The sequence below is a fragment of the Agelaius phoeniceus genome, assembly GCF_051311805.1.
Source record: "Agelaius phoeniceus isolate bAgePho1 chromosome W unlocalized genomic scaffold, bAgePho1.hap1 SUPER_W_unloc_1, whole genome shotgun sequence".
Classification (NCBI taxonomy): domain Eukaryota; kingdom Metazoa; phylum Chordata; class Aves; order Passeriformes; family Icteridae; genus Agelaius; species Agelaius phoeniceus.
In genome coordinates, this window is record NW_027509866.1 from 10,428,831 (window position 1) to 10,454,950 (window position 26,120).

The 26,120-nt window shown below is 57.7% G+C and overlaps 1 protein-coding gene across 7 annotated transcripts in view; it reads left to right on the forward strand.

Annotated features, from left to right (window-relative positions):
* The first annotated feature begins 525 nt into the window (after positions 1–525).
* ALDOA (aldolase, fructose-bisphosphate A) overlaps positions 526–26,120 on the forward strand; it is a 29,782-nt gene continuing 4,187 nt past the window's right edge. For 3 of the 7 annotated variants that reach the window (XR_013180320.1, XR_013180321.1, XM_077172747.1), the window contains exons 1-7: positions 3,025–3,177; positions 8,262–8,392; positions 10,755–10,966; positions 13,434–13,488; positions 16,754–16,914; positions 19,591–19,674; positions 22,337–22,511. Coding sequence is in view for 5 of the 7 variants with exons in the window: in XM_077172747.1 (XP_077028862.1) it covers positions 8,281–8,392; positions 10,755–10,966; positions 13,434–13,488; positions 16,754–16,914; positions 19,591–19,674; positions 22,337–22,511 (799 nt within the window). In the remaining 2 variants the exon portion in view is untranslated. Of the gene's footprint in view, positions 2,963–2,982; positions 3,178–8,261; positions 8,393–10,754; positions 10,967–13,433; positions 13,489–16,753; positions 16,915–19,590; positions 19,675–22,336; positions 22,512–24,459; positions 24,579–24,810; positions 26,058–26,120 lie in introns of those variants that run through there. The other 4 variants (XM_077172744.1, XM_077172743.1, XM_077172748.1 and 1 more) reach the window with 4 other exon arrangements.

A 26,120-nucleotide genomic window follows, 5' to 3' on the forward strand; every position in this document is an offset into this window, starting at 1 on the left:
CCAGAAACCCCAAATCCCCTCAGGACCCCAAAATCCCCCGGGATTGACCCCAAATCCCCTCAGGACCCCAAAATCCCCTCGGGAACCCCAAATCCCCCGGGATTCACCCCAAATCCCCCCAGAAACCCCAAAATCCCCCCAAAACCACAAAATGGCGCCCCCGAACCCCAAAAGTGACGCCCCCAAATTGACCACGAACCCCGAAATCTTCCCCCCCGTACCCCAAAAACGACCCCCCCGAACCCCAAAACACCTGAGGCACCCTAAAATTCGCACCGCCACCCCTAAAAAAACCCCAAAATTCGCTCGGGAACCCCAAAATTCGCTCGGGAACCCCAAAACCCCCAGTGGGCCCCACCGTGACTCAGCTCGCGGCGTTGCCCTTTTAAGGCTCCGCCCACTCGGGGCGGACACGCGGTGACGTCACCAGCTTAAGCTCCGCCCACGCCCCGCGAGCGCCGCTGCAGAGCCCAGGTGGGGTCGGGGAGGGGCGGGGCCGAATTTTGGGGTGAAAAAGGGAAAATTCGGGGCAGGGCGTGGAGCTGTGAGGGAAAAGGGGCTGAATTTGGGGTGGAAAAGGCGGAATTTGGGGTGAAAAGGCGGAATTTGAGGGGAAAAAGGCGAATTTTGGGCGTCCGGGGAAACGTTTTGGGCGGTTGGAGGAAGTCGTGAGGGAAAAACGCGCAGGTTTTGAGGGGAAAAGTGCCGGGTTTGAAGTAAAAAAGTGGATTTTGGGGTGAAAAAGGCGGATTTTGGGGTGAAAAAGGCAGATTTTGGAGTGCGGGAGGAAATCCTGAAGTTTTAAAAGTGGTGATTTTGAGGTGAAAAGTGCAGATTTTGGGAGCTGGGGCAGATTTTGTGGTGGGAGAGGAAATCGTGAGGTAAAAAGTGGAGATATTGAGATAAAAAAGCAGATTTTGAGGTAAAAATGAAGATTTTGGAGTGGAAATAGCAGATTTTGGGGGCGGAGGGCAATCCTGAAGGAAAAAAAGTGCAGATTTTGAGGTGAAAAGTGCAGATTTTGGGAGCTGGGGCAGAGTTTGTGGTGGGAGAGGAAATCGTGAGGTTAAAAAGGGAGATTTTGAGGGAAAAAGTGCCGGTTTTGAGGTAAAAAAGGAGATTTTGGGGTGAAAAAGGCAGATTTTGGGGATTGGAAGGAAATCCTGAAGTTAAAAGTGCAGATTTTGAGGTGAAAAGTGCAGATTTTGGGAGCTGGGGCACATTTTGTGGTGGGTGAGGAAACCGTTAGGTAAAATGTGGAGAATTTGAGATAAAAAAGCAGATTTTGAGGTAAAAAAGAAGATTTTGGAGTGGAAATAGCAGATTTTGGGGGCGGAGGGCAATCCTGAAGGAAAAAATTGCAGATTTTGAGGTAAAAAGTGCAGATTTTAAGGTGAAAAGTGCAGATTTTGGGTGCTGGGGCAGAGTTTGTGGTGGGTAAGGAAATCGTGAGGTAAAAAAGGGAGATTTTGAGGGAAAAAGTGCCGGTTTTGAGGTAAAAAATGAGATTTTGGGGTGAAAAAGGCAGATTTTGGGGATTGGGAAGAAATCCTGAAGTTAAAAGTGGTGATTTTGAGGTAAAAAGTGGTGATTTTGAGGTAAAAAGTGCAGATTTTGGGAGCTGGGGCAGAGTTTGTGGTGGGTAAGGAAATCGTGAGGTAAAAAAGGGAGATTTTGAGGGAAAAAGTGCCGGTTTTGAGGTAAAAAAGGAGATTTTGGGGTGAAAAAGGCAAATTTTGCGGACTGGGAGGAAATCCTGAGGTAAAAAGTGGTGATTTTGAGGTGAAAAGTGCAGATTTTGGGCTCTGGGGTGGATTTTGGATTTTAGTGGTGCGGGAAGAAATTCTGAGGTGGAAACTGCAGATTTGGGGGGTAAAAATGCAGATTTGTGGGCGAAAAAGTCGAATTTTGGGGTTCTGAAGGTGGATTTTGGGGTGCAAAGAGTCGAATTTGGGGTGCAAAACGTCGAATTTTGGGGTGCAAAACGTCGAATTTGGGGGTGCTCAAAAGGCAGATTTCAGGGTGCAAAAGTTGAATTTGGGAGTGAAAACTCAAAAGTGGCATTCAAAAGGCAGAAATTGAGCCGCAAAAGCCGAATTTATGGGTTCCAAAGTGCGGATTTGGGGTGCAAAGGGCGGATTTGATGATTCCAAAGGGCGGATTTGGGGTGCAAAGTGCGGATTTTAGGGCTCCACGGGTGGATTTGGGGTGCAAAGTGCGGATTTGGGGTGCAAAGTGCCGATTTTAGGGCTCCACAGGCGGATTTGATGATTCCAAAGGCGGATTTGGGGTGCAAAGGGCGGATTTGGGGCGCAAAGTGCAGATTTTAGGGCTCCACGGGCGGATTTGATGATTCCAAAGGTGGATTTGGGGTGCAAAGTGCAAATTTGATGATTCCAGAGGCGAATTTGATGATGATTCCAAAGGCGGATTTGGGGTTCCACAGGCGGATTTGATGATTCCAAAGGTGGATTTGGGGTTTCCACAGGCGAATTTGATGATTCCAAAGGCGGATTTGGGGTTCCAAAGTTCGGGTTTGGGACTCCACAGGCGGATTTGGGGTTCCTCAGGCGGATTTGGGGTTCCTCAGGCGAATTTGATGATTCCAAAGGCGGATTTGGGGTTCCTCAGGCGGATTTGGGGTTTCCACAGGCGAATTTGATGATTCCAAAGGCGGATTTGGGGTTCCAAAGTTCGGATTTGGGGTTCCAAAGTTCGGATTTGGGGTTCCCCCGGCGGCGGGGCGGGGTAGGGGAGCGGCCCCTGCCCGGTGCTTTCCCCGTTTCTCCTCCTTCCTCCTCCTTCCTCCTCCTCCTCCTCCTCCTCCTCCTCCCCTTGAAACGCCCTTGGCGGGGGCGGGGCTGGCCCGGGGCCCTTGCCGGGTTCGGGGCTCCCTCGGCCATTCCCGGATCGGCTCCCGCAGCTCCCGGACACTCCCGAACCTCTCCGGACCCTTCCGAACCTTTCCGGACACTCCCGAACCTCTCCGAACCCTTCCGAACCTCTCCGAACCTTTCCGGACACTCCCGAACCTCTCCGGACACTCCCGAACCTTTCCGGACACTCCCGAACCTTTCCGGAAACTCCCGAACCTCTCCGGACACTCCCGAACACTCCCGAACCTCTCCGGACACTTCCGGATACTCCCGAACACTCCCGAACCTCTCCGGACACTCGGTGGGTGCCCCCCCTGAGAACATCCGGGGCTTTTTTCTCCACTTTGGGGTTTTTTCTTGTCTCATAAATCTGTGCAGGTTTTACCTCAAAATTTCGGGGATTTCCCTTCAAAATCCTGGCGGTTCCCTCTTCAAATCTTGGGGTTTTTGGTTTAAATGTTGTGGGTTTCACCTCAAAATTCTCGAAATTTGAGGCTTTTCCCTCAAGATTTTTGGGATTTCCCTCCAAAATCTTTGGGATTTGCCATCAACATCTTGAGGGTTTTCCCTAAAACTGTTGGGGGTTTCACCTCAAAATTTTGGGGTTTTACCCTTAAAATCCCGGGGTTTTCCCTCTCAAAATCGTGGGGTTTTCACCTCAAAATTTTGGGGTTTTACCCTTAAAATCCTGGGGGTTTTCCCCTCAAAATTTCAGGGATTTTCCTTCAAAATTTTGGTGGTTTTACCTCAAAATCCTGGGGGGTTTCCCCTCAAAATTTCAGGGATTTCCCTTCAAAATTTTGGGGTTTTCCCCTCAAAATCCTGGGGGTTTTCCCCTCAAAATTTCAGGGATTTCCCTTCAAAATTTTGGGGTTTTACCTCAAAATCCTGGGGGTTTTCCCTCAAAATCTTGGGGTCTGCCCCTCAAAGTCTTGGGTTTTTCCCTTTCAGATCTTGGGATTTTTCCCTTCAAAATCCCGGGGTTTTCCCCTAAAAAGTTTGGGGTTTTTCCCTTAAAGTTTTGGGGTTTTTTTCCCTCAAAATTCGAGGGTTTTCTCCTCAAAATCTTGGGATTTTCCCCTCCAAATCTTGGGGGTTTTCTCCCAAAATCTTGGGGTTTTCTCCTCCAAATTTTGGGGTTTTCTCCTCAAAGTCTTGGGATTTCCCCTCAAAATCCTGAGGATTTTCCCTCAAAATTTTGGGGTTTTTACCTCAAAATCCTGGAGGTTTCCCCTCCAAATCTTGGGGTTTTTCTCCCAAAATCTTGGGGTTTTCTCTTCAAAATCTTGGGGTTTTCTCCTCCAAATCTTGGGGATTTTCCCTCAAAATTTTGGGGTTTTTACCTCAAAATCCTGGAGGTTTCCCCTCCAAATTTTGGGTTTTTCTCCTCAAAGTCTTGGGGTTTTCCCTAAAAATCTTAGGGGTTTTCCCTCAAAATCCTGGGATTTCCCCCTCAAAATCCTGGGATTTTCCCTTCAAAATTTTGGGGTTTTCCCCTCAAAATCTTGAGGGTTTTCCCTCAAAATCCTGGGGATTTTACCTCAAAATTTTGGGGTTTTTACCTCAAAATCCTGGGGATTTTCCCTCAAAATCTTGGGGTTTTCTCCTCAAAGTCTTGGGGTTTTCCCTCAAAATTTTGGGATTTTCCCTTCAAAATTTTGGGGTTTTTACCTCAAAATCCTGGGGGTTTTCCCCTCAAAATCTTGGGGGTTTTACCTCAAAATTTTGGGGTTTTCCCCTCCAAATCTTGGGATTTTCCCCTCAAAATTTTGGGGTTTTCCCTTCAAAATCTTGGGGTTTTCCCCTCAAAATTTTGGGATTTTCCCTTCAAAATTTTGGGGTTTTCCCCTCCAAATCCCGGGGTTCTTCCCCCCCAGTGCCCTCCCAGTCCCTCCCAGTTAATTCCCAGTCCCTCCCAGTGCTCCCCAGTCCCTCCCAGTCCCTCCCAGTTCACTCCCAGTGCTCCCAGTCCCTCCCAGTTCCCTCCCAGTGCTCCCAGTCCCTCCCAGTCTGTCCCAGTTAATTCCCAGTTCACTCCCAGTGCTCCCAGTCCCTCCCAGTGCTCTCTGACCTTTTCCAGTCACTCCCAGTTCGCTTCCAGTTCACTCCCAGTGCCCCCAGTTCACTCCCAGTCCCTCCCAGTTCTCTCCAGTCCCCTCCCAGTGTCCCCAGACCACTCCCAGTGTCCCCAGTTCAATCCCAGTCCCCTCCCAGTCCCTCCCAGTGTCCCCAGTCCCTCCCAGTTCACTCCCAGTGTTCCCAGTCCCTCCCAGTCCCTCCCAGTCCCTCCCAGTTCACTCCCAGTTCACTCCCAGTGCTCCCAGTGCCCCCAGTGCTCCCAGTGCCCTCCCAGTGCCCTCCCAGTGCTCTCCCAGTGCTCTCCCAGTGCCCTCCCAGTGCTCTCCCACTGCTCTCCCAGTGCCCCCAGTGCTCTCCCAGTGCTCCCAGTCCCCTCCCAGTGCCCCCAGTGCCCTCCCAGGGCTCCCAGTGCCCCCAGTTCACTCCCAGTCCCTCCCAGTGCTCCCAGTGCTCCCAGTGCTCCCAGTTCTCCCAGTGCCCTCCCAGTTCTCCCAGTGCCCTCCCAGTTCTCCCAGTGCTCCCAGTGCCCTCCCAGTGTTCCCAGTGCTCCCAGTTCACTCCCAGTGCTCCCAGTGCCCCCCCAGTGCTCCCAGTGCTCTCCCAGTGCTCCCAGTGCCCCCCCAGTGCTCCCAGTGCTCTCCCAGTGCTCCCAGTGCTCCCAGTCCCTCCCAGTGCCCTCAGTTCACTCCCAGTGCCCCAGTGCCCTCCCAGTCCCCTCCCAGTCCCTCCCAGTCCCCCCAGTCCCCTCCCAGTGCTCTCCCAGTCCCCCCAGTTCCCTCCCAGTCCCTCCCAGTCCCTCCCAGTCCCCCCAGTTCCCTCCCAGTCCCCCCAGTCCCCTCCCAGTGCTCCCAGTGCTCCCAGTGCCCTCCCAGTACCCTTGGTCCCTCCCAGTGCCCTCCCAGTCCCTCCCAGTGCCCCCAGTTCACTCCCAGTCCCTCCCAGTGCTCCCAGTGCCCCCAGTGCCCCCAGTGCTCCCAGTGCTCTCCCAGTGCTCCCAGTGCTCTCAGTGCTCTCCCAGTGCCCCCAGTGCCCTCCCAGTGCTCCCAGTGCCCTCCCAGTCCCTCCCAGTGCTCCCAGTCCCCCCCAGTTCACTCCCAGTGCTCCCAGTCCCTCCCGGTCCCTCCCAGTGCTCCCAGTGCCCCCAGTGCCCCCAGTTCACTCCCAGTGCTCCCAGTGCCCTCCCAGTGCCCCCAGTGCCCCCAGTGCTCCCAGTGCCCCCAGTGCTCCCAGTGCTCCCAGTGCTCCCAGTGCCCCCAGTGCCCCCAGTGCCCCCAGTGCTCCCAGTGTCCCCAGTGCTCCCAGTGCCCTCCCAGTGCTCCCAGTGCTCCCAGTGCTCTCCCAGTGCCCCCAGTGCCCCCAGTGCTCCCAGTGTCCCCAGTGCTCCCAGTGCTCCCAGTGCCCCCAGTGCTCCCAGTGCTCTCCCAGTGCCCCCAGTGCTCCCAGTGTCCCCAGTGCCCCCAGTGCTCCCAGTGCTCCCAGTGCTCCCAGTGCCCTCCCAGTGCTCTCCCAGTGCCCCCAGTGCTCCCAGTGTCCCCAGTGCTCCCAGTGCTCCCAGTGCCCCCAGTGCTCCCAGTGCTCTCCCAGTGCCCCCAGTGCTCCCAGTGCCCTCCCAGTGCTCTCCCAGTGTTCCCAGTGCTCCCAGTGCTCCCAGTGCTCTCCCAGTGCTCTCCCAGTGTTCCCAGTGCTCCCAGTGCTCTCCCAGTGCTCTCCCAGTGCTCCCAGTGTCCCCAGTGCCCCCAGTGCTCCCAGTGCTCCCAGTGCTCCCAGTGCTCTCCCAGTGCCCTCCCAGTGCTCCCAGTGCTCCCAGTGCCCTCCCAGTACCCTTGGTCCCTCCCAGTGCCCTCCCAGTGCTCCCAGTGCCCCCAGTTCACTCCCAGTCCCTCCCAGTGCTCCCAGTGCCCCCAGTGCCCCCAGTGCTCCCAGTGCTCTCCCAGTGCTCCCAGTGCTCTCAGTGCTCTCCCAGTGCCCCCAGTGCCCTCCCAGTGCTCCCAGTGCCCTCCCAGTCCCTCCCAGTGCTCCCAGTCCCCCCCAGTTCACTCCCAGTGCTCCCAGTCCCTCCCAGTGCTCCCAGTGCCCCCAGTGCCCCCAGTTCACTCCCAGTGCTCCCAGTGCCCTCCCAGGGCCCCCAGTGCCCCCAGTGCTCCCAGTGCTCCCAGTGCTCCCAGTGCTCTCCCAGTGCTCCCCAGTCCCTCCCAGTGCCCTCCCAGTGCTCCCAGTGCTCTCCCAGTGCTCCCAGTGCCCCCAGTGCTCCCAGTTCACTCCCAGTCCCTCCCAGTGCTCCCGGCCCCCCCCAGTTCCCCCAGTGCCCCCAGTGCTCCCAGTGCTCCCAGTGCTCCCAGTGCCCCTAGTTCCCCCAGTGCTCCCAGTGCTCCCAGTTCCCTCCCAGTGCCCTCCCAGTCCCTCCCAGTTCATTCCCAGTCCCTCCCAGTGCCCCCAGTCGCCTCCCAGTTCACTCCCAGTCCCTCCCAATGCTCCCAGTGCCCTTGGTCCCTCCCAGTCCCCTCCCAGTGCTCCCAGTCCCTTCCCAGTCCCCTCCCATTCCCCTCCCAGTGCTCCCAGTGCTCCCAGTGCTCCCAGTCCCCTCCCAGTGCCCTTGGTCCCTCCCAGTGCCCCCAGTCCCCTCCCAGTTCACTCCCGGTCCCTCCCAGTCCCTCCCAGTTCCCTCATTCTCTCCCAGTTTGTCTCAGTCCCCCCAGTCCCCTCCCAGTCCCTCCCAGTGCTCCCAGTGCTCCCAGTCCCCCCCAGTTCACTCCCAGTGCCCCCAGTCCCCTCCCAGTTCACTCCCAGTCCCTCCCAGTCCCTCCCAGTTCCCTCCCAGTGCCCCTCAGTCTCTCCCAGTCTCTCCCAGTCCCCCCAGTCTCTCCCAGTCCCCTCCCAGTGCTCCCAGTGCTCCCAGTGCTCCCAGTGCTCCCAGTTCACTCCCAGTGCCTCCAGTGCCCCCAGTGCTCCCAGTCCCCTCCCAGTCCCCTCCCAGTGCTCCCAGTCCCTTCCCACTGCCCCCCCAGTCCCTCCCAGTGCCCCCAGTGCCCTCCCAGTTCACTCCCAGTCCCTCCCAGTGCCCCTCATTCTCTCCCAGTTTGTCTCAGTCCCCTCCCAGTGCCCTCCCAGTCCCCTCCCAGTGCTCCCAGTGCCCCCAGTTCACTCCCAATCCCCTCCCAGTTCCCTCCCAGTCCCTCCCAGTCCCCCCAGTTCCCTCCCTCCCTTTCTGGTGACCCCCCCCCCCCCCATTTGTGACCATATCCCTGCCCCTCCCCCACCCCCATGACGTCACCGCCACCCCCCGTGACGTCACCATTGTCCCCTCAGTGCCACCAGCCCTGTCAGGATGTCCCCGCCCGTGCCCGCCCTCACCCCCGAGCAGAAGAAGGAGCTGGCGGCCATCGCCCAGCGCATCGTGGCACCCGGCAAGGGCATCCTGGCTGCCGATGAGTCCACTGGTTTGTACTGGTTTATACTGGTTTATACTGGGAATGGGCTGGGACACACTGGGAATGGGCTGGGACACACTGGGTTATACTGGGTTATACTGGGATGGACTGGGACACACTGGGGCCATGGCCCAGCGCATCGTGGCACCCGGCAAGGGCATCCTGGCTGCCGATGAGTCCACTGGTTTGTACTGGTTTATACTGGTTTATACTGGTTTATACTGGGAATGGGCTGGGACACACTGGGAATGGGCTGGGACACACTGGGTTATACTGGGTTATACTGGGATGGACTGGGACACACTGGGGCCATGGCCCAGCGCATCGTGGCACCCGGCAAGGGCATCCTGGCTGCCGATGAGTCCACTGGTTTGTACTGGTTTATACTGGTTTATACTGGGTTATACTGGGAATGGGCTGGGACACACTGGGTTATACTGAGTTATACTGGGAATGGGCTGGGACACACTGGGTTATACTGGGTTATACTGGGATGGACTGGGACACACTGGGGCCATGGCCCAGCGCATCGTGGCACCCGGCAAGGGCATCCTGGCTGCCGATGAGTCCACTGGTTTGTACTGGTTTATACTGGTTTATACTGGAAATGGGCTGGGAATGGGCTGGGACACACTGGGTTATACTGGGTTATACTGGGATGGGCTGGGACACACTGGGTTATACTGGGTTATACTGGGATGGACTGGGACACACTGGGGCCATGGCCCAGCGCATCGTGGCACCCGGCAAGGGCATCCTGGCTGCCGATGAGTCCACTGGTTTGTACTGGTTTATACTGGTTTATACTGGGAATGGGCTGGGAATGGGCTGGGACACACTGGGTTATATTGGGTTATACTGGGAATGTGCTGGGTTATACTGGGTTATACTGGGAATGGGCTGGAGCACACTGGTTTATACTGGTTCTAACTGGTCTATACTGGTTCTAACTGGTCCGTGCCCCCACAGGCAGCATCACCAAGCAGCTGAGCCAGACTGGTTTATACTGGTCCATACTGGTCCATAGGGGTCCATAGTGGTTTATACTGGTCCTAACTGGTTCTAACTGGTCCATACTGGTTCTAACTGGTCTGTGCCCTCTTTAGGCAGCATCACCAAGCAGCTGAGCCAGACTGGTTTATACTGGTCCATACTGGTTCTGGCTGGTTTATAGTGGCCCATACTGGTCCATACTGGTTCTAACTGGTTTATAGTGGCCCATACTCATCCATACTGGTTCTAACTGGTCCATACTGGTTCTAACTGGTCCATACTGGTTCTGTGCCCCCTTTAGGCACCATTGCCAAGCAGCTGAGCCAGACTGGTTTATACTGGTCCGTACTGGTTCTAACTGGTTTATAGTGGCCCATACTCATCCATACTGGTTCTAACTGGTCCATACTGGTCCTGTGCCCCCACAGGCAGCATTGCCAAGCAGCTGAACCATACTGGTTTATACTGGTCCGTACTGGTTCATAGGGGACATTAGGGGTTCTAATTGGACCATACTGGCTCTAACTGGTCCATACTGGTTTATACTGGTTCTAACTGGTCCATGCCCCCTTTAGGCACCATTGCCAAGTGGCTGAGCCAGACTGGTTTATACTGGTCCATACTGGTTCTAATTGGTCCGTACTGGTTCTAACTGGTCCATACTGGTTTATACCGGTTCTAACTGGTCCATGCCCCCTTTAGGCACCATTGCCAAGTGGCTGAGCCAGACTGGTTTATACTGGTCCATACTGGTTCATAGGGGTCCATAGTAGTTTATACTGGTCCATACTGGTTTATACTGGTCCATACTGGTTCATACAATCCATAGTAGTTTATACTTGTCCTAACTGGTTCTGACTGGTCCATACTGGTTTATACTGGTTCTAACCGGTCCGTGCCCCCTTTAGGCACCATCGCCAAGCAGCTGAGCCAGACTGGTTTACACTGGTTCATAGGGATCCATAGTGGTCCATACTGGTTCTAACTGGTCCATACTGGTTCTAACTGGTTTATAGTGGCCCATACTCATCCATACTGGTTCTAACTGGTCCATACTGGTTCTAACTGGTCCATGCCCCCACAGGCAGCATTGCCAAGCAGCTGAGCCAGACTGGTTTATACTGGTTCATAGGGGTCCATAGTGGTTTATACTGATTCTAACTGGTCCATACTGGTCCATACTGGTCCATACTGGTTTATACTGGTTCTAACCGGTCCGTGCCCCCTTTAGGCACCATTGCCAAGCGGCTGAGCCAGACTGGTTTACACTGGTTCATAGGGATCCATAGTGGTCCATACTGGTTCTAACTGGTCCATACTGGTTCTAACTGGTCCATACTGGTTCTAACTGGTTTCTACTGGTCTCCGCCCCCCTCAGGCAGCATCGCCAAGCGGCTGAGCTCGGTGGGCGCCGAGAACACGGAGGAGAACCGGCGCTGGTACCGGCAGCTGCTGTTCACGGCCGACAAGCGCGTGGAGCCGTGCATCGGCGGCGTCATCCTGTTCCACGAGACCATGTACCAGAAAGCCGACGACGGGCGCCCCTTCCCGCAGGTCATCCGCGACAAGGGCGCCCTGGTGGGCATCAAGGTGGGACAACCTCGGGGACACCTCAGGGACATTGGGGATTTGGGGACGTTGGGCGTTCCTTGAGTTGGGTCAACCGTGGGGAGGTGGGAGCAGAGGAGCCACATCTGAGGTGGGTTCAGAGGGTGAGGTGGGGATGTTTGGGGTCTTGAGGACATTGGGGACACCTTGGGGACATTGGGGACACTTTGGGGTCTTGGGGGTGTTGGGCATTCCTTGAGTTGGGTTGAACGTGGGGAGGTGGGAGCCACATCTGAGGTGGGTTCAGAGGGTGAGGTGGGGATGTTTGGGGTCTTGAGGACATTGGGGACACCTTGGGGACACCTCAGGGACATTGGGAGTGTTGGGAGTTCCTTGAGTTGGGTTGACCGTGGAGAGATGGGAGCAGAGGAGCCACATCTGAGGTGGGTTCAGAGGGTGAGGTGGGGACAGTTCAGGGACATTTGGGGTCTTGAGGACATTGGGGACACCTTGGGGTCTTGGGGGTGTTGGGAGTTCCTTGAGTTGGGTCAACCGTGGGGAGGTGGGAGCCACATCTGAGGTGGGTTCAGAGGGTCAGGTGGGGACGTTTGGGGTCTTTAGGAGCTTGGGGACACCTTGGGGACAACCTTGAGGACATCGGGAATGTCAGGGACATTGGGGGTGTTGGGAGTTCCTTGAGTTGGGTCAAGCATGGAATGGTGGGAGCCACATCTGAGGTGGGTTCAGAGGGTGAGGTGGGGACAGTTCAGGGACATTTGGGGTCTTTAGGAGCTTGGGGACACCTTGGAGATAATGGGGACAATGAAGGAACTTGGGGACATTGAGGGGTCCTGGAGAGGTTGAGGGGTCTTGGGGACGTTGGGTGTTCCTTGAGTTGGGTTGAACATGGAGAGGTGGGAGCCACATCTGAGGTGGGTTCAGAGGGTGAGGTGGGGACAGTTTGGGGTCTTGAGGGCATTGGGGACACCTTGGGGACACCTCGGGGACATTGGGGGTGTTGGGCGTTCCTTGAGTTGGGTCAACCGTGGGGAGGTGGGAGCCACATCTGAGGTGGGTTCAGAGGGTGAGGTGGGGACAGTTCAGGGACATTTGGGGTCTTGAGGAGCTTGGGGACACCTTGGAGATAATGGGGACAATGAAGGAACTTGGGGACATTGAGGGGTCCTGGAGAGGTTGAGGTGTCTTGGGGATGTTGGGTGTTCCTTGAGTTGGGTCAACCGTGGGGAGGTGGGAGCCACATCTGAGGTGGGTTCAGAGGGTGAGGTGGGCACGTTTGGGGTCTTGAGGAGCTTGGGGACACCTTGGAGATAATGGGGACACCTTGGGGACAACCTTGGGGACATCACTGGGGACGTCGCTGGGGTCTTGGGGATTTGGGGGTGTTGGGCGTTCCTTGAGTTGGGTTGAACGTGGGGAGGTGGGAGCCACATCTGAGGTGGGTTCAGAGGGTGAGGTGGGGATGTTTGGGGTCTTGAGGAGCTTGGGGACACCTTGGGGACACCTCGGGGACATCGGGGATGTCAGGGACATTGAGGGAGTTGGGTGTTCCTTGAGTTGGGTCAAGCATGGAATGGTGGGAGCCACATCTGAGGTGGGTTCAGAGGGTGAGGTGGGGACAGTTCAGGGACATTTGGGGTCTTGAGGAGCTTGGGGACACCTTGGGGACACCTTGGGGGTGTTGGGAGTTCCTTGAGTTGGGTTGAACATGGAGAGGTGGGAGCCACATCTGAGGTGGGTTCAGAGGGTGGGATGGGGACGTTTGGGGTCTTTAGGAGCTTGGGGACACCTTGGGGACACCTCAGGGACATTGGGGGTGTTGGGAGTTCCTTGAGTTGGGTCAACCGTGGAGAGGTGGGCGCCACATCTGAGGTGGGTTCAGAGGGTGAGGTGGGGATGTTTGGGGTCTTTAGGAGCTTGGGGACACCTTGGGGACACCTTGGGGACAACCTTGGGGACTCGGGGGATTTGGGGATGTTGGGTGTTCCTTGAGTTGGGTTGAACGTGGGGAGGTGGGAGCCACATCTGAGGTGGGTTCAGAGGGTGAGGTGGGGATGTTTGGGGTCTTGAGGAGCTTGGGGACACCTTGGGGACACCTCAGGGACATTGGGGATGTCAGGGACATTGAGGGTGTTGGGCGTTCCTTGAGTTGGGTCAAGCATGGAATGGTGGGAGCCACATCTGAGGTGGGTTCAGAGGGTGGGGTGGGGACAGTTCAGGGATGTTTGGGGTCTTGAGGACATTGGGGACACCTTGGGGACACCTTGGGGACTCGGGGGATTGGGAGTGTTGGGAGTTCCTTGAGTTGGGTTGACCATGGAGAGGTGGGAGCAGAGGAGCCACATCTGAGGTGGGTTCAGAGGGTGAGGTGGGGACACTTCAGGGACATTTGGGGTCTTTGGGGCATTGGGGACACTTTGGGGACATCGGGGACACCCTGGGGCCCTGCTGGTGTCCCCGGTGTCCCCGTGACGGTGTCACTGTCCCCCAGGTGGACAAGGGCGTGGTGCCCCTGGCTGGCACCAACGGCGAGACCACGACCCAGGGTGAGTGACAGCAATGTCCCCAAGGCCACCACCGTGTCCCCAAGGCCACCACCGTGTCCCTGTCCCTGTCCCAGCCCTGTCCCCAAGGCCACCGCTCTGTCCCCATCCCTGTCACCATGGTGTCCCTGATGCCACCCTGGTGTCCCCATCCCTGTGTCACCCACCCAGCCCAGCCCAGCTCGTGCCACCACAGGGTCCCCAGTGTCCCCTGATGTCCCCAGTGTCCCCAGGACTCAGTGGCCTCATGGAGCCCCTGCATTGCTCCATGTCCCCAATGTCCCCAATGTCCCCAACACTCACCAGGTCCTCCATGACCACAATGTCCCCAGTGTCCCCAATGTCCCCAATGTCCCCAGGGCTGGACAGGCTCTTGGAGCTCCCTCAGTGCCCTGTGTCCCGTGTCCCCCAAATGTCCCCAATGTCCCCAATGTGCCCTGATGTCCCAATGTCCCCATTGCCCCCAGTGTCCCCACAGTGTCCTGTGTCCCCATTGTCCCCCAATGTTCCCGATGTCCACAGTGTCCCCAATACTCTCCAGGTCTTCCATGACCACAACATCCTCAATGTCCCCATTGCCCCCGATGTCCCCAACACCCTTGATGTCCCCAGTGTCCCCATTGCCCCAAACATCCTCAATGTCTCCCGCTGTCCCCAATGTCCCAAATATGTCCCCACTGTCCCCAGGACTCAGTGGCCTCATGGAGCCCCTGCAATGCTCCATGTCCCCAGTGTCCCCAATGTCCCCATTGCCCCCAATGTCCCCAGTGTCCCCAACACTCACCAGGTCCTCCATGACTGCAATGTCCCCAGTGTCCCCAGAGCTGGACAGGCTCTTGGAGCTCCCTCAGTGCCCTGTGTCCCCTGTCCCCCCAAGGTCCCCCACAGTGCCCTGTGTCCCCAATGTCCCCCATGTCCCCCATGTCCTCATTGTCCTCAACACTCTCCAGGTCTTTCATGACCACAACCTCCTCAATGTTCCCATTGCCCCAAACATCCTCAATGTCTCCTGCTGTCCCCAATGTCCCAATCATCCCCAGTGTCCCCAACGTCCCCAGTGTCCCCCAATGTCCCCAATGTCCCCAGTGTCCCCAACGTCCCCAGTGTCCCCCAATGTCCCCCGGTGTCCCCAACACTCTCCAGGTCCTCCATGACCGCAACGTCCTCAGTGTCCCCATTGCCCCCATTGACCCAAACATCCCCAATGTCCCCATTGTCCCCAATGTCTCCATTCCCCCAATTGCCCCCAATGTCCCCAGCGTCCCCAGTGTCCCCAACACTCACCAGGTCCTCCATGACCACAATGTCCTCAGTGTCCCCATTGACCCCATTGACCCAAATGTCCCCAGCATCCCCAATATCCCCATTGCCCCCAGTGTCCCCAGTTATCCCCAGCACCTCCAATGTCCCCAACACTCACCAGGTCCTCCATGACCACAATGTCCCCATTGCCCCCAATGCCCCCATTGCCCCCAGTGTCCCCAACACTCTCCAGGTCCTCCATGACTGCAATGTCCTCAGTGTCCAAATTGACCCAAACATCCCCAATGTCCCCAGCGTCCCCAGTGTCCCCAACACTCACCAGGTCCTCCATGACCACAATGTCCTCATTGACCCCATTGACCCAAACATCCCCAATGTCCCCAAGGTCCCCATTGCCCCCAATGTCCCCAGTGTGCCCAGTGTCCCCAGTGTCTCCATTGTCCCCAATGTCCCCAACACTCTCCAGGTCCTTCATGACCACAATGTCCTCAGTGTTCCCATTGACCCAAACATCCCCATTGCCCCCAACATCCCCAGTGCCCCCATTGTCCCCAATGTCCCAAACATCCGCAATGTCCCCAGTGTCCCCAATGTCCCCGTGCTGTCCCCGTGCTGTCCCCAGGGCTGGACGGGCTCATGGAGCGCTGTGCCCAGTACAAGAAGGACGGCGCTGACTTTGCCAAGTGTCCCCAGTGTCCCCATTGCCCCCAATGTCCCCATTGCCCCCAGTGTCCCCAACACTCTCCAGGTCCTCCATGACCGCAATGTCCCCATTGACCCAAATGTCCCCAATGTCCCCAGTGTCCCAAACATCCCCAGTGTCCCAAACATCCCCAGTGTCCCCATTGCCCCCAATGTCTCCATTCCCCCAATTGCCCCCAATGTCCCCAGTGCCCCCAGTGTCCCCAATGTCCCCAATGTCCCCAACACTCACCAGGTCCTCCATGACCACAGTGTCCCCATTGTCCTCAGTGTCCCCATTGACCCAAACATCCCCATTGCCCCCAGTGTCCCCAACACTCACCAGGTCCTTTGTGACCACAATGTCCTCAGTGTCCCGATTGCCTCCAATGTCCCCAACACCCTTGATGTCCCCAGTGTCCCCAGTGTCTCCAGTGTCCCCGTTGCCCCCAATGTCCCCAGTACCTCCATGACTGCAACGTCCTCAGTGTCCCCATTGACCCCAATGTCCCAAACATCCCCATTGCCCCCAGTGTCCCCAGTGTCCCCAGTGTCCCCATTGCCCCCAGTGTCCCCAGTGTCCCCAGCACCTCCATGACTGCAACGTCCTCAGTGTCCCCATTGACCCCATTGACCCAAACATCCCCAATATCCCCAATGCCCCCCAGTGTCCCCATTGCCCCCAGTGTCCCCAACACTCACCAGGTCCTCCATAACCACAATGTCCCCAATGTCCCCATTGCCCCCAATATCTCCATTCCCCCAATGTCCCCATTGCCCCCAGTGTCCCCAGCACCTCCATGACTGCAACGTCCTCAGTGTCCCCATTGACCCCATTGACCCCAGTGTCCCCAATGTCCCCCAGTGTCCCCAGTGTCCCCAATGTCCCCCAGTGTCCCCAATGTCCCCAGCACCTCCAATGTCCCCAACACTCTCCAGGTCCTCCATGACCGCAATGTCCCCATTGACCCCATTGTCCCCAATGTCCCCATTGCCCCCAGTGTCCCCAATGTCCCCAATGTCCCCAGGGCTGGACGGGCTCATGGAGCGCTGTGCCCAGTACGAGAAGGATGGCGCTGACTTTGCCAAGTGTCCCCAGTGTCCCCATTGCCCCCAGTGTCCCCAACACTCTCCAGATCCTCCATGACCTCAGTGTCCCCATTGCCCCCAATGTCCCCAGCGTCCCCAGTGTCCCCAACACTCACCAGGTCCTCCATGACCACAATGTCCCCATTATCCTCAGTGTCCCCATTGCCCCCAATGTCCCCATTGCCCCCAACGTCCCCAGTGTCCCCAATGTCCCCAATGTCCCCATTGTCCCCAGGGCTGGACGGGCTCATGGAGCGCTGTGCCCAGTACAAGAAGGACGGCGCTGACTTTGCCAAGTGGCGCTGCGTGCTGAAGATCACGCCGCACACGCCCACGCGCCTCGCCGTCATGGAGAACGCCAACGTCCTGGCGCGCTACGCCAGCATCTGCCAGCAGGTCCCCAACTGTCCCCAACCGTCCCCGAGTGTCCCCAACCCGGGCTGGGGATGGCGCCATCCAAGGGTGGTGGCTGGGTGGGGGTTTGGGGGCAGCTGGAGGGGGTTTGGTGGCATCTGGAGGGGGTTTGGTGACATCTGGAGGGGGTTTGGTGACATCTAGGCTGGGTTTAGTCCATCTGGAAGGGGTTTGGTGGCATCTAGAGGGGGTTTGGGGACATTTAGGCTGGGTTTAGTCCATCTAGAGGGGGTTTGGTGGCATCTAGGCTGGGTTTAGTGACAGCTGGAGAGGGTTTGGGGACATCTGGAGGGGGTTTGGGGACATCTGGATGGGATTTGGTGGCACCTGGAGAGGCTTTGGTGACATCTGGAGGGGGTTTGATGGCATCTAGACCAGGTTTAGTCCATCTAGAGGGGGTTTGGTGGCAGTTAAGGATGGTTTGGTGGCACCTGGAGGGGGTTTGGTGGCATCTAGGCTGAGTTTAGTCCATCTGGAGGGGGTTTGGTGGCATCTAGGCTGAGTTTAGTCCATCTGGAGGGGGTTTGGTGGCACCTGGAGGGGGTTTGGTGGCACTACGCCTGGGTTTAGTCCATCTGGAGAGGGTTTGGGGGCATCTGGAAGGGGTTTGGTGACATCTGGAGGGGGTTTGGTGACATCTGGAGGGGGTTTGATGGCATCTAGGCCGGGTTTGGTGACATCTGGGGGGGGGGTTTGATGGCATCTAGGCCGGGTTTGGTCCACCTGGAGGGGTTTGGTGGCAGTTAAGGATGGTTTGGTGGCACCTGGATGGGATTTGGTGGCACTTGGAGAATGTTTGGTGGCATCTAGGCTGGGTTTAGTCCATCTGGATGGGGTTTGGTGGCATCTAGACCAGGTTTGGGGACATCTGGAGGGGGTTTGGTGGCATCTAGGCTGGGTTTAGTCCATCTGGATGGGGTTTGGTGGCATTGGGGGAGGTTTAGTGGGATCTAGACCGGGTTTGGTGGCAGCTGTAGAGGGTTTGGTGTCACTTGGAGGGGTTTTGGTGGCACTTGGAGAAGGTTTGGTGGCATCTGGAGGGGGTTTGGGGACATCTGGATGGGATTTGGTGGCACCTGGAGAGGCTTTAATGGATCTAGAGAGGGTTTGGTGACATCTGGAGGGGGTTTGATGGCATCTAGACCAGGTTTAGTCCATCTAGAGGGGCTTTGGTGGCAGTTAAGGATGGTTTGGTGGCACCTGGAGGGGGTTTGGTGGCATCTAGGCTGAGTTTAGTCCATCTGGAAAGGGTCTGGTGGCACCTGGAGGGGATTTGGTGGCAGTTAAGGATGGTTTGGTGGCACTTGGAGAAGGTTTGGTGGCAGTTAAGGATGGTTTGGTGGCATCTAAAGAGGTTTTAATGGATCTAGAGAGGCTTTGGTGGCACTTAAGGATGGTTAGGTGACATCTAGAGAGGCTTTGGTGACACTTAGAGGGGGTTTGCTGGCACCTGGACAGGCTTTGGTGGCATCTGAGGGGGTTTGGTGGCACCTGAGTGCCCTTGGCTCCCCTCCTGCTGTCCCCACCATGTCCCCTCCCCGTTGTCCCCAATGTCCCCAATGTCCCCATTGTCCCCCATGTCCGACGTGTCCCCCATGTCTGACGTGTCCCCACTGTCCCCATTGTCCCCAATGTCCCCCATGTCTGACGTGTCCCCAATGTCCCCCATGTCTGACATGTCCCTGTTGTCCCCAATGTCCCCATTGTCCCCCATGTCTAATGTGTCCCCAATGTCCCCAATGTCCCCCGTGTCCCCGTTGTCCCCGTTGTCCCCATTGTCCCCCATGTCTGACGTGTCCTGTTGTCCCCAATGTCCCCAATGTCCCCATTGTCCCCCATGTCTGACGTGTCCCCAATGTCCCCAATGTCTGACGTGTCCCCATTGTCCCCCAATGTCCCCAATGTCCCCAATGTCCCCAATGTCTGACGTGTCCCCATTGTCCCCAATGTCCCCCATGTCTGACGTGTCCCCATTGTCCCCAATGTCTGACATGTCCCCACTGTCCCCATTGTCCCCCATGTCTGACGTGTCCCCAATGTCCCCAATGTCTCCCATGCCTGATGTGTCCCCAATGTCCCCCATGTCTGACATGTCCCCGTTGTCCCCATTGTCCCCAATGTCCCCCGTGTCTGACATGTCCCCAATGTCCCCATTGTCCCCAATGTCCCCAATGTCTGACGTGTCCCCGTTGTCCCCAATGTCCCCAATGTCAGACATGTCCCCATTGTCCCCATTGTCCCCAATGTCCCCCGTGTCTGACATGTCCCCAATGTCTCCCATGTCTGATGTGTCCCCAATGTCCCCCATGCCTGACATGTCCCCAGTGTCCCCAATGTCCCCATTGTCCCTCATGTCTGACGTGTCCCTGTTGTCCCCATTGTCCCCCATGTCTAATGTGTCCCCAATGTCCCCAATGTCCCCGTTGTCCCCATTGTCCCCAATGTCCCTCATGCCTGACGTGTCCCCATTGTCCCCAATGTCCCCAATGTCCCCAATGTCTGATGTGTCCCCAATGTCCCCCATGCCTGACGTGTCCCCGTTGTCCCCAATGTCCCCCATGTCTGACATGTCCCCATTGTCCCCAATGTCTGACGTGTCCCCATTGTCCCCAATGTCCCCCATGCCTGACATGTCCCCGTTGTCCCCAATGTCCCCAGAACGGCATCGTCCCCATCGTGGAGCCCGAGATCCTCCCGGACGGTGACCACGACCTCAAGACGTGCCAGTACGTCACCGAGAAGGTCAGAGCCACCCCCGTGTCCCCAAATGTCCCCAAAGTGTCCCCGGGGGGGGCCTGAGCCCTCGCTGCACCCGGTGACACCAGGAGGTGACACCAGGAGGTGGCATCTGGGTGGGGTTTGGTGGCATCTGGGTGGGGTTTGGTGACACCTGGGTGGGGTTTGATGACATCTGGAGGGGTTTGGTGACATCTGAGGGGGTTTGGTGGCACCTGAGTGGCTTTGGGTCACCCCCAGGTGTCCCCAACCTGTCCTGGTGTCACCTCCAGGTGTCCTGTGGTGGTTGGTGATACCTCCAGGTGGCACCTATGGAGCTTTGGTGGCACCTGGTGTGTCCCCAGTGATGTCCCCAGAGTCCCCAATGTGTCCCCACTGTCCCCAGGCCCTGGCAGCCGTGTACAAGGTGCTCAGTGATGTCCCCAATGTCCCCAATGTGTCCCCAATGTCCCCAATATGTCCCCAGGTCCTGGCAGCCGTGTACAAGGCACTCAGTGACCCAAATGTCCCCAATGATGTCCCCAATGTCCCCAATGATGTCCCCGATGTGTCCCCAGGTCCTGGCAGCCGTATACAAGGCCCTCAATGTCCCCAATGTGTCCCCAATGTCCCCAATGTCCCCAGGTCCTGGCAGCCGTGTACAAGGCGCTCAGTGTCCCCAATGTCCCCAATGTGTCCCCAATGTGTCCCCAATGTCCCCAATGATGTCCCCAGGTCCTGGCAGCCGTGTACAAGGCTCTCATTGTCCCCAATGTGTCCCCAATGTGTCCCCAGGTCCTGGCAGCCGTGTACAAGGCCCTCAGTGGCCCCAATGTCCCCAGTGGCCCCAATGTCCCCATTGATGTCCCCAATGATGTCCCCAGGTCCTGGCAGCTGTGTACAAGGCTCTCAATGTCCCCAATGTGTCCCCAATGTGTCCCCAATGTCCCCAGGTCCTGGCAGCCGTGTACAAGGCACTCAATGTCCCCAATGATGTCCCCATTGATGTCCCCAATGTCCCCAATGATGTCCCCAGGTCCTGGCAGCCGTGTACAAGGCTCTCAGTGTCCCCAATGTCCCCATTGATGTCCCCAGGTCCTGGCAGCTGTGTACAAGGCCCTCAGTGGCCCCATTGATGTCCCCAATGTGTCCCCAATGTGTCCCCAATGTCCCCAGGTCCTGGCAGCCGTGTACAAGGCCCTCAGTGTCCCCAGTGATGTCCCCATTGATGTCCCCATTGATGTCCTCAATGTCCCCAGGTCCTGGCAGCCGTGTACAAGGCCCTCATTGTCCCCAGTGTGTCCCCAATGTCCCCATTGGTGTCCCTGGCAGCCGTGTACAAGGCCCTCAATGTCCCCAATGTCCCCAATGTGTCCCCAATGATGTCCCCAATGTCCCCAGGTGCTGGCAGCTGTGTACAAGGCTCTCAGTGACCCCAATGTCCCCAAGGTGTCCCCAATGTCCCCAATGTCCCCAGGTGCTGGCAGCCATGTACAAGGCGCTCAGTGACCCCAATATGTCCCCAATGATGTCCCCAATGTCCCCAATGTGTCCCCAGTGGTGTCCCCAGTGTCCCCATTGATGTCCCCAGGTCCTGGCAGCCGTGTACAAGGCTCTCAATGTCCCCAATGTCCCCAATGTCCCCAATGTGTCCCCAGGTCCTGGCAGCTGCGTACAAGGCTCTCAGTGTCCCCAGTGTCCCCAATGTGTCCCCAATGTGTCCCCAGGTCCTGGCAGCCATGTACAAGGCTCTCAGTGTCCCCAATGTCCCCAATGTGTCCCCAATGTGTCCCCAGGTCCTGGCAGCCGAGTACAAGGCTCCCAATGTCCCCATTGATGTCCCCAATGTCCCCATTGCTGTCCCCAGGTCCTGGCAGCCGTGTACAAGGCACTCAATGTCCCCAATGTCCCCAATGATGTCCCCAATGATGTCCCCACTGTCCCCAGGTCCTGGCAGCCGTGTACAAGGCGCTCATTGTCCCCAATGTCCCCAATGTCCCCAATGGTGTCCTCATTGATGTCCCCAGGTCCTGGCAGCCGTGTACAAGGCTCTCAGTGTCCCCAGTGATGTCCCCAATGTGTCCCCAAGGATGTCCCCAATGTGTCCCCAAGGATGTCCCCCATGTCCCCAGGTCCTGGCAGCCGTGTACAAGGCCCTCAATGTCCCCAATGTCCCCAGTGTGTCCCCAATGTGTCCCCAGGTCCTGGCAGCCGTGTACAAGGCCCTCAGTGACCCCAATGATGTCCCCATTGTCCCCAATGGTGTCCCCAATGTGTCCCCAATGTCCCCAGGTCCTGGCAGCCGTGTACAAGGCCCTCAATGTCCCCAATGTCCCCAATGTCCCCAGGTCCTGGCAGCCGTGTACAAAGCACTCAATGTCCCCAATGATGTCCCCATTGTCCCCAATGGTGTCCCCAATGTGTCCCCAGGTCCTGGCAGCCGTGTACAAGGCCCTCAGTGATGTCCCCAATGATGTCCCCAATGTGTCCCCAATGTCCCCAATGTGTCCCCAGGTGCTGGCAGCCGTGTACAAGGCTCTCAGTGATGTCCCCAATGTCCCCAATGTGTCCCCAGGTGCTGGCAGCCGTGTACAAGGCTCTCATTGTCCCCAATGTGTCCCCAATGTGACCCCAATGTCCCCAATGATGTCCCCAATGTCCCCAATGATGTCCCCAATGATGTCCCCAGGTGCTGGCAGCCGTGTACAAGGCGCTCAGTGACCACCACGTGTACCTGGAGGGGACGTTGCTGAAGCCCAACATGGTGACAGCCGGACACGCCTGTGCCACCAAGTACAGCCCCGAGGAGATCGCCATGGCAACGGTGACAGCGCTGCGCAGGACAGTGCCACCCGCCGTGCCAGGTCAGTGCCACCATTGTCACCTGTGTGTGTCACCATTGTCACCTGTGTGTGTGCCATGGCAACGGTGACAGCGCTGCGCAGGACAGTGCCACCCGCCGTGCCAGGTCAGTGCCACCATTGTCACCTGTGTGTGTCACCATTGTCACCTGTGTGTGTGCCATGGCAACGGTGACAGCGCTGCGCAGGACAGTGCCACCCGCCGTGCCAGGTCAGTGCCACCTGTGTCACCTGTGTGTGTCACCATTGTCACCTGTGTGTGTGCCATGGCAACGGTGACAGCGCTGCGCAGGACAGTGCCACCCGCCGTGCCAGGTCAGTGTCACCATTGTCACCTGTGTGTGTCACCATTGTCACCTGTGTGTGTGTGCCATGGCAACGGTGACAGCGCTGCGCAGGACAGTGCCACCCGCCGTGCCAGGTCAGTGTCACCATTGTCACCTGTGTGTGTGTCACCATTGTCACCTGTGTGTGTCACCATTGTCACTGTGTGTGTGCCATGGCAATGGTGACAGCGCTGCGCAGGACAGTGCCACCCGCCGTGCCAGGTCAGTGCCACCATTGTCACCATTGTCACCTGTGTGTGTGTGCCATGGCAACGGTGACAGCGCTGCGCAGGACAGTGCCACCCGCCGTGCCAGGTCAGTGCCACCAATGTCACCATTGTCACCTGTGTGTGTCACCATTGTCACCTGTGTGTGTCACCATTGTCACCTGTGTGTGTGCCATGGCAACGGTGACAGCGCTGCGCAGGACAGTGCCACCCGCCGTGCCAGGTCAGTGCCACCATTGTCACCTGTGTGTGTCACCATTGTCACCATTGTCACCTGTGTGTGTCACCATTGTCACCTGTGTGTGTCACCATTGTCACCTGTGTGTGTGCCATGGCAACGGTGACAGCGCTGCGCAGGACAGTGCCACCCGCCGTGCCAGGTCAGTGCCACCTGTGTGTGTCACCATTGTCACCTGTGTGTGTGCCATGGCAACGGTGACAGCGCTGCGCAGGACAGTGCCACCCGCCGTGCCAGGTCAGTGCCACCATTGTCACCTGTGTGTGTCACCATTGTCACCTGTGTGTGTGCCATGGCAACGGTGACAGCGCTGCGCAGGACAGTGCCACCCGCCGTGCCAGGTCAGTGCCACCTGTGTCACCATTGTCACCTGTGTGTGTCACCATTGTCACCTGTGTGTGTCACCTGTGTGTGTCACCATTGTCACCTGTGTGTGTCACCATTGTCACCTGTGTGTGTGCCATGGCAACGGTGACAGCGCTGCGCAGGACAGTGCCACCCGCCGTGCCAGGTCAGTGCCACCATTGTCACCTGTGTGTGTCACCATTGTCACCTGTGTGTGTGCCATGGCAACGGTGACAGCGCTGCGCAGGACAGTGCCACCCGCCGTGCCAGGTCAGTGTCACCTGTGTCACCTGTGTGTGTCACCATTGTCACCTGTGTGTGTGCCATGGCAATGGTGACAGCGCTGCGCAGGACAGTGCCACCCGCCGTGCCAGGTCAGTGCCACCATTGTCACCATTGTCACCTGTGTGTGTCACCATTGTCACCTGTGTGTGTGTCACTGTGTGTCCCTGCATGGTGTCACTTTGTCACTCAGTGTCCCCGTGGTGTCCCCAGGGCTCAGAGCGAGGAGGAGCCGTCGCTGTCCCCTCAGTGACCACCACGTGTCCCCAATGTCCCCAATGTCCCCAATGTCCCCAATGTCCCTGGGCTGTCCCTGAGCCATTCCTGCTCTATCCCAACATTCCCATGGTGTCACCTCAATGTCCCCAATGTCCCTTTGGTGTCCCCTCAGGGGTCAGAGTCAGGAGGAGGAGCCTCCCTGAACCTCAACGCCACCAATCGCTGTCCCCAATGTCCCCAATGTCCCCAATGTCCCCGAGCCGTGTCTGAGCCGTGTCACTGTCCCCAGGCTGATGTCCCCAATGTCCCCTCAGGGATCACGTTCCTGTCGGGGGGTCAGAGCGAGGAGGAGGCCTCCATCAACCTCAACGCCACCAATCGCTGTCCCCAATGTCCCCATTGTCCCCAATGTCCCTGAGCTGTCCCTGAGCCATTCCTGCTCTATCCCAACGTTCCCACGGTGTCACCTCAATGTCCCCAATGTCCCCAATGTCCCCGAGCTGTCCCTGAGCCATTCCTGCTCTATCCCAACGTTCCCACGGTGTCACCTCAATGTCCCCAATGTCCCCAATGTCCCTGGGCTGTCCCTGAGTCATTCCTGCTCTATCCCAACATTCCCATGGTGTCACCTCAATGTCCCCAATGTCCCCTCGGTGTCCCCTCAGGGATCACGTTCCTGTCGGGGGGTCAGAGCGAGGAGGAGGCCTCCATCAACCTCAACGCCATCAATCGCTGTCCCCAATGTCCCCAATGTCCTTGTGATGTTTCTGTGCCATTCCTGCTCTATCCCAACATTCCCATGGTGTCACCCCAATGTCCCCAATGTCCCCTCAGGGATCACGTTCCTGTCGGGGGGTCAGAGCGAGGAGGAGGCCTCCATCAACCTCAACGCCACCAATCGCTGTCCCCAATGTCCCCAATGTCCCCAATGTCCCCGAGCCGTCTCTGGGCCGTGTCACTGTCCCCAGGCCGATGTCCCCAATGTCCCCAATGTCCCCTCAGGGATCACGTTCCTGTCGGGGGGTCAGAGCGAGGAGGAGGCCTCCATCAACCTCAACGCCATCAATCGCTGTCCCCAATGTCCCCAATGTCCCCAGTGTCCCTGGGCTGTCCCTGGGCCGTGTCACTGTCCCCAGGCCGATGTCCCCAATGTCCCCAATGTCCCCTCAGGGATCACGTTCCTGTCAGGGGTCAGAGCAAGGAGGAGGCCTCCATCAACCTCAACGCCATCAATCGCTGTCCCCAATGTCCCCAATGTCCCCAATGTCCCCAATGTCCCCGAGCTGTCCCTGAGCCATTCCTGCTCTATCCCAACATTCCCATGGTGTCACCCCAATGTCCCCAATGTCCCCAATGTCCCCGAGCTGTCCCTGAGCCATCCCTGCTCTATCCCAACGTTCCCATGGTGTCACCTCAATGTCCCCAATGTCCCCTCGGTGTCCCCTCAGGGATCACGTTCCTGTCGGGGGGTCAGAGCGAGGAGGAGCCTCCATCAACCTCAACGCCATCAATCGCTGTCCCCAATGTCCCCAATGTCCCCAATGTCCCCAATGTCCCCAATGTCCCCGAGCCGTGTCTGAGCCATCCCAGTGTCCCCAGGCTGATGTCCCCAATGTCCCCTCAGGGATCACGTTCCTGTCGGGGGGTCAGAGCGAGGAGGAGGCCTCCATCAACCTCAACGCCACCAATCGCTGTCCCCAATGTCCCCAATGTCCCCGAGCTGTGTTCGAGCCATGTCACTGTCCCCAGGCCGATGTCCCCAATGTCCCCAATGTCCCCTCAGGGATCACGTTCCTGTCGGGGGGTCAGAGCGAGGAGGAGCCTCCATCAACCTCAACGCCATCAATCGCTGTCCCCAATGTCCCCAATGTCCCCAATGTCCCCAGGCTGTCCCTGAGCCATTCCTGCTCTATCCCAACGTTCCCACGGTGTCACCTCAATGTCCCCAATGTCCCCAATGTCCCCGAGCTGTCCC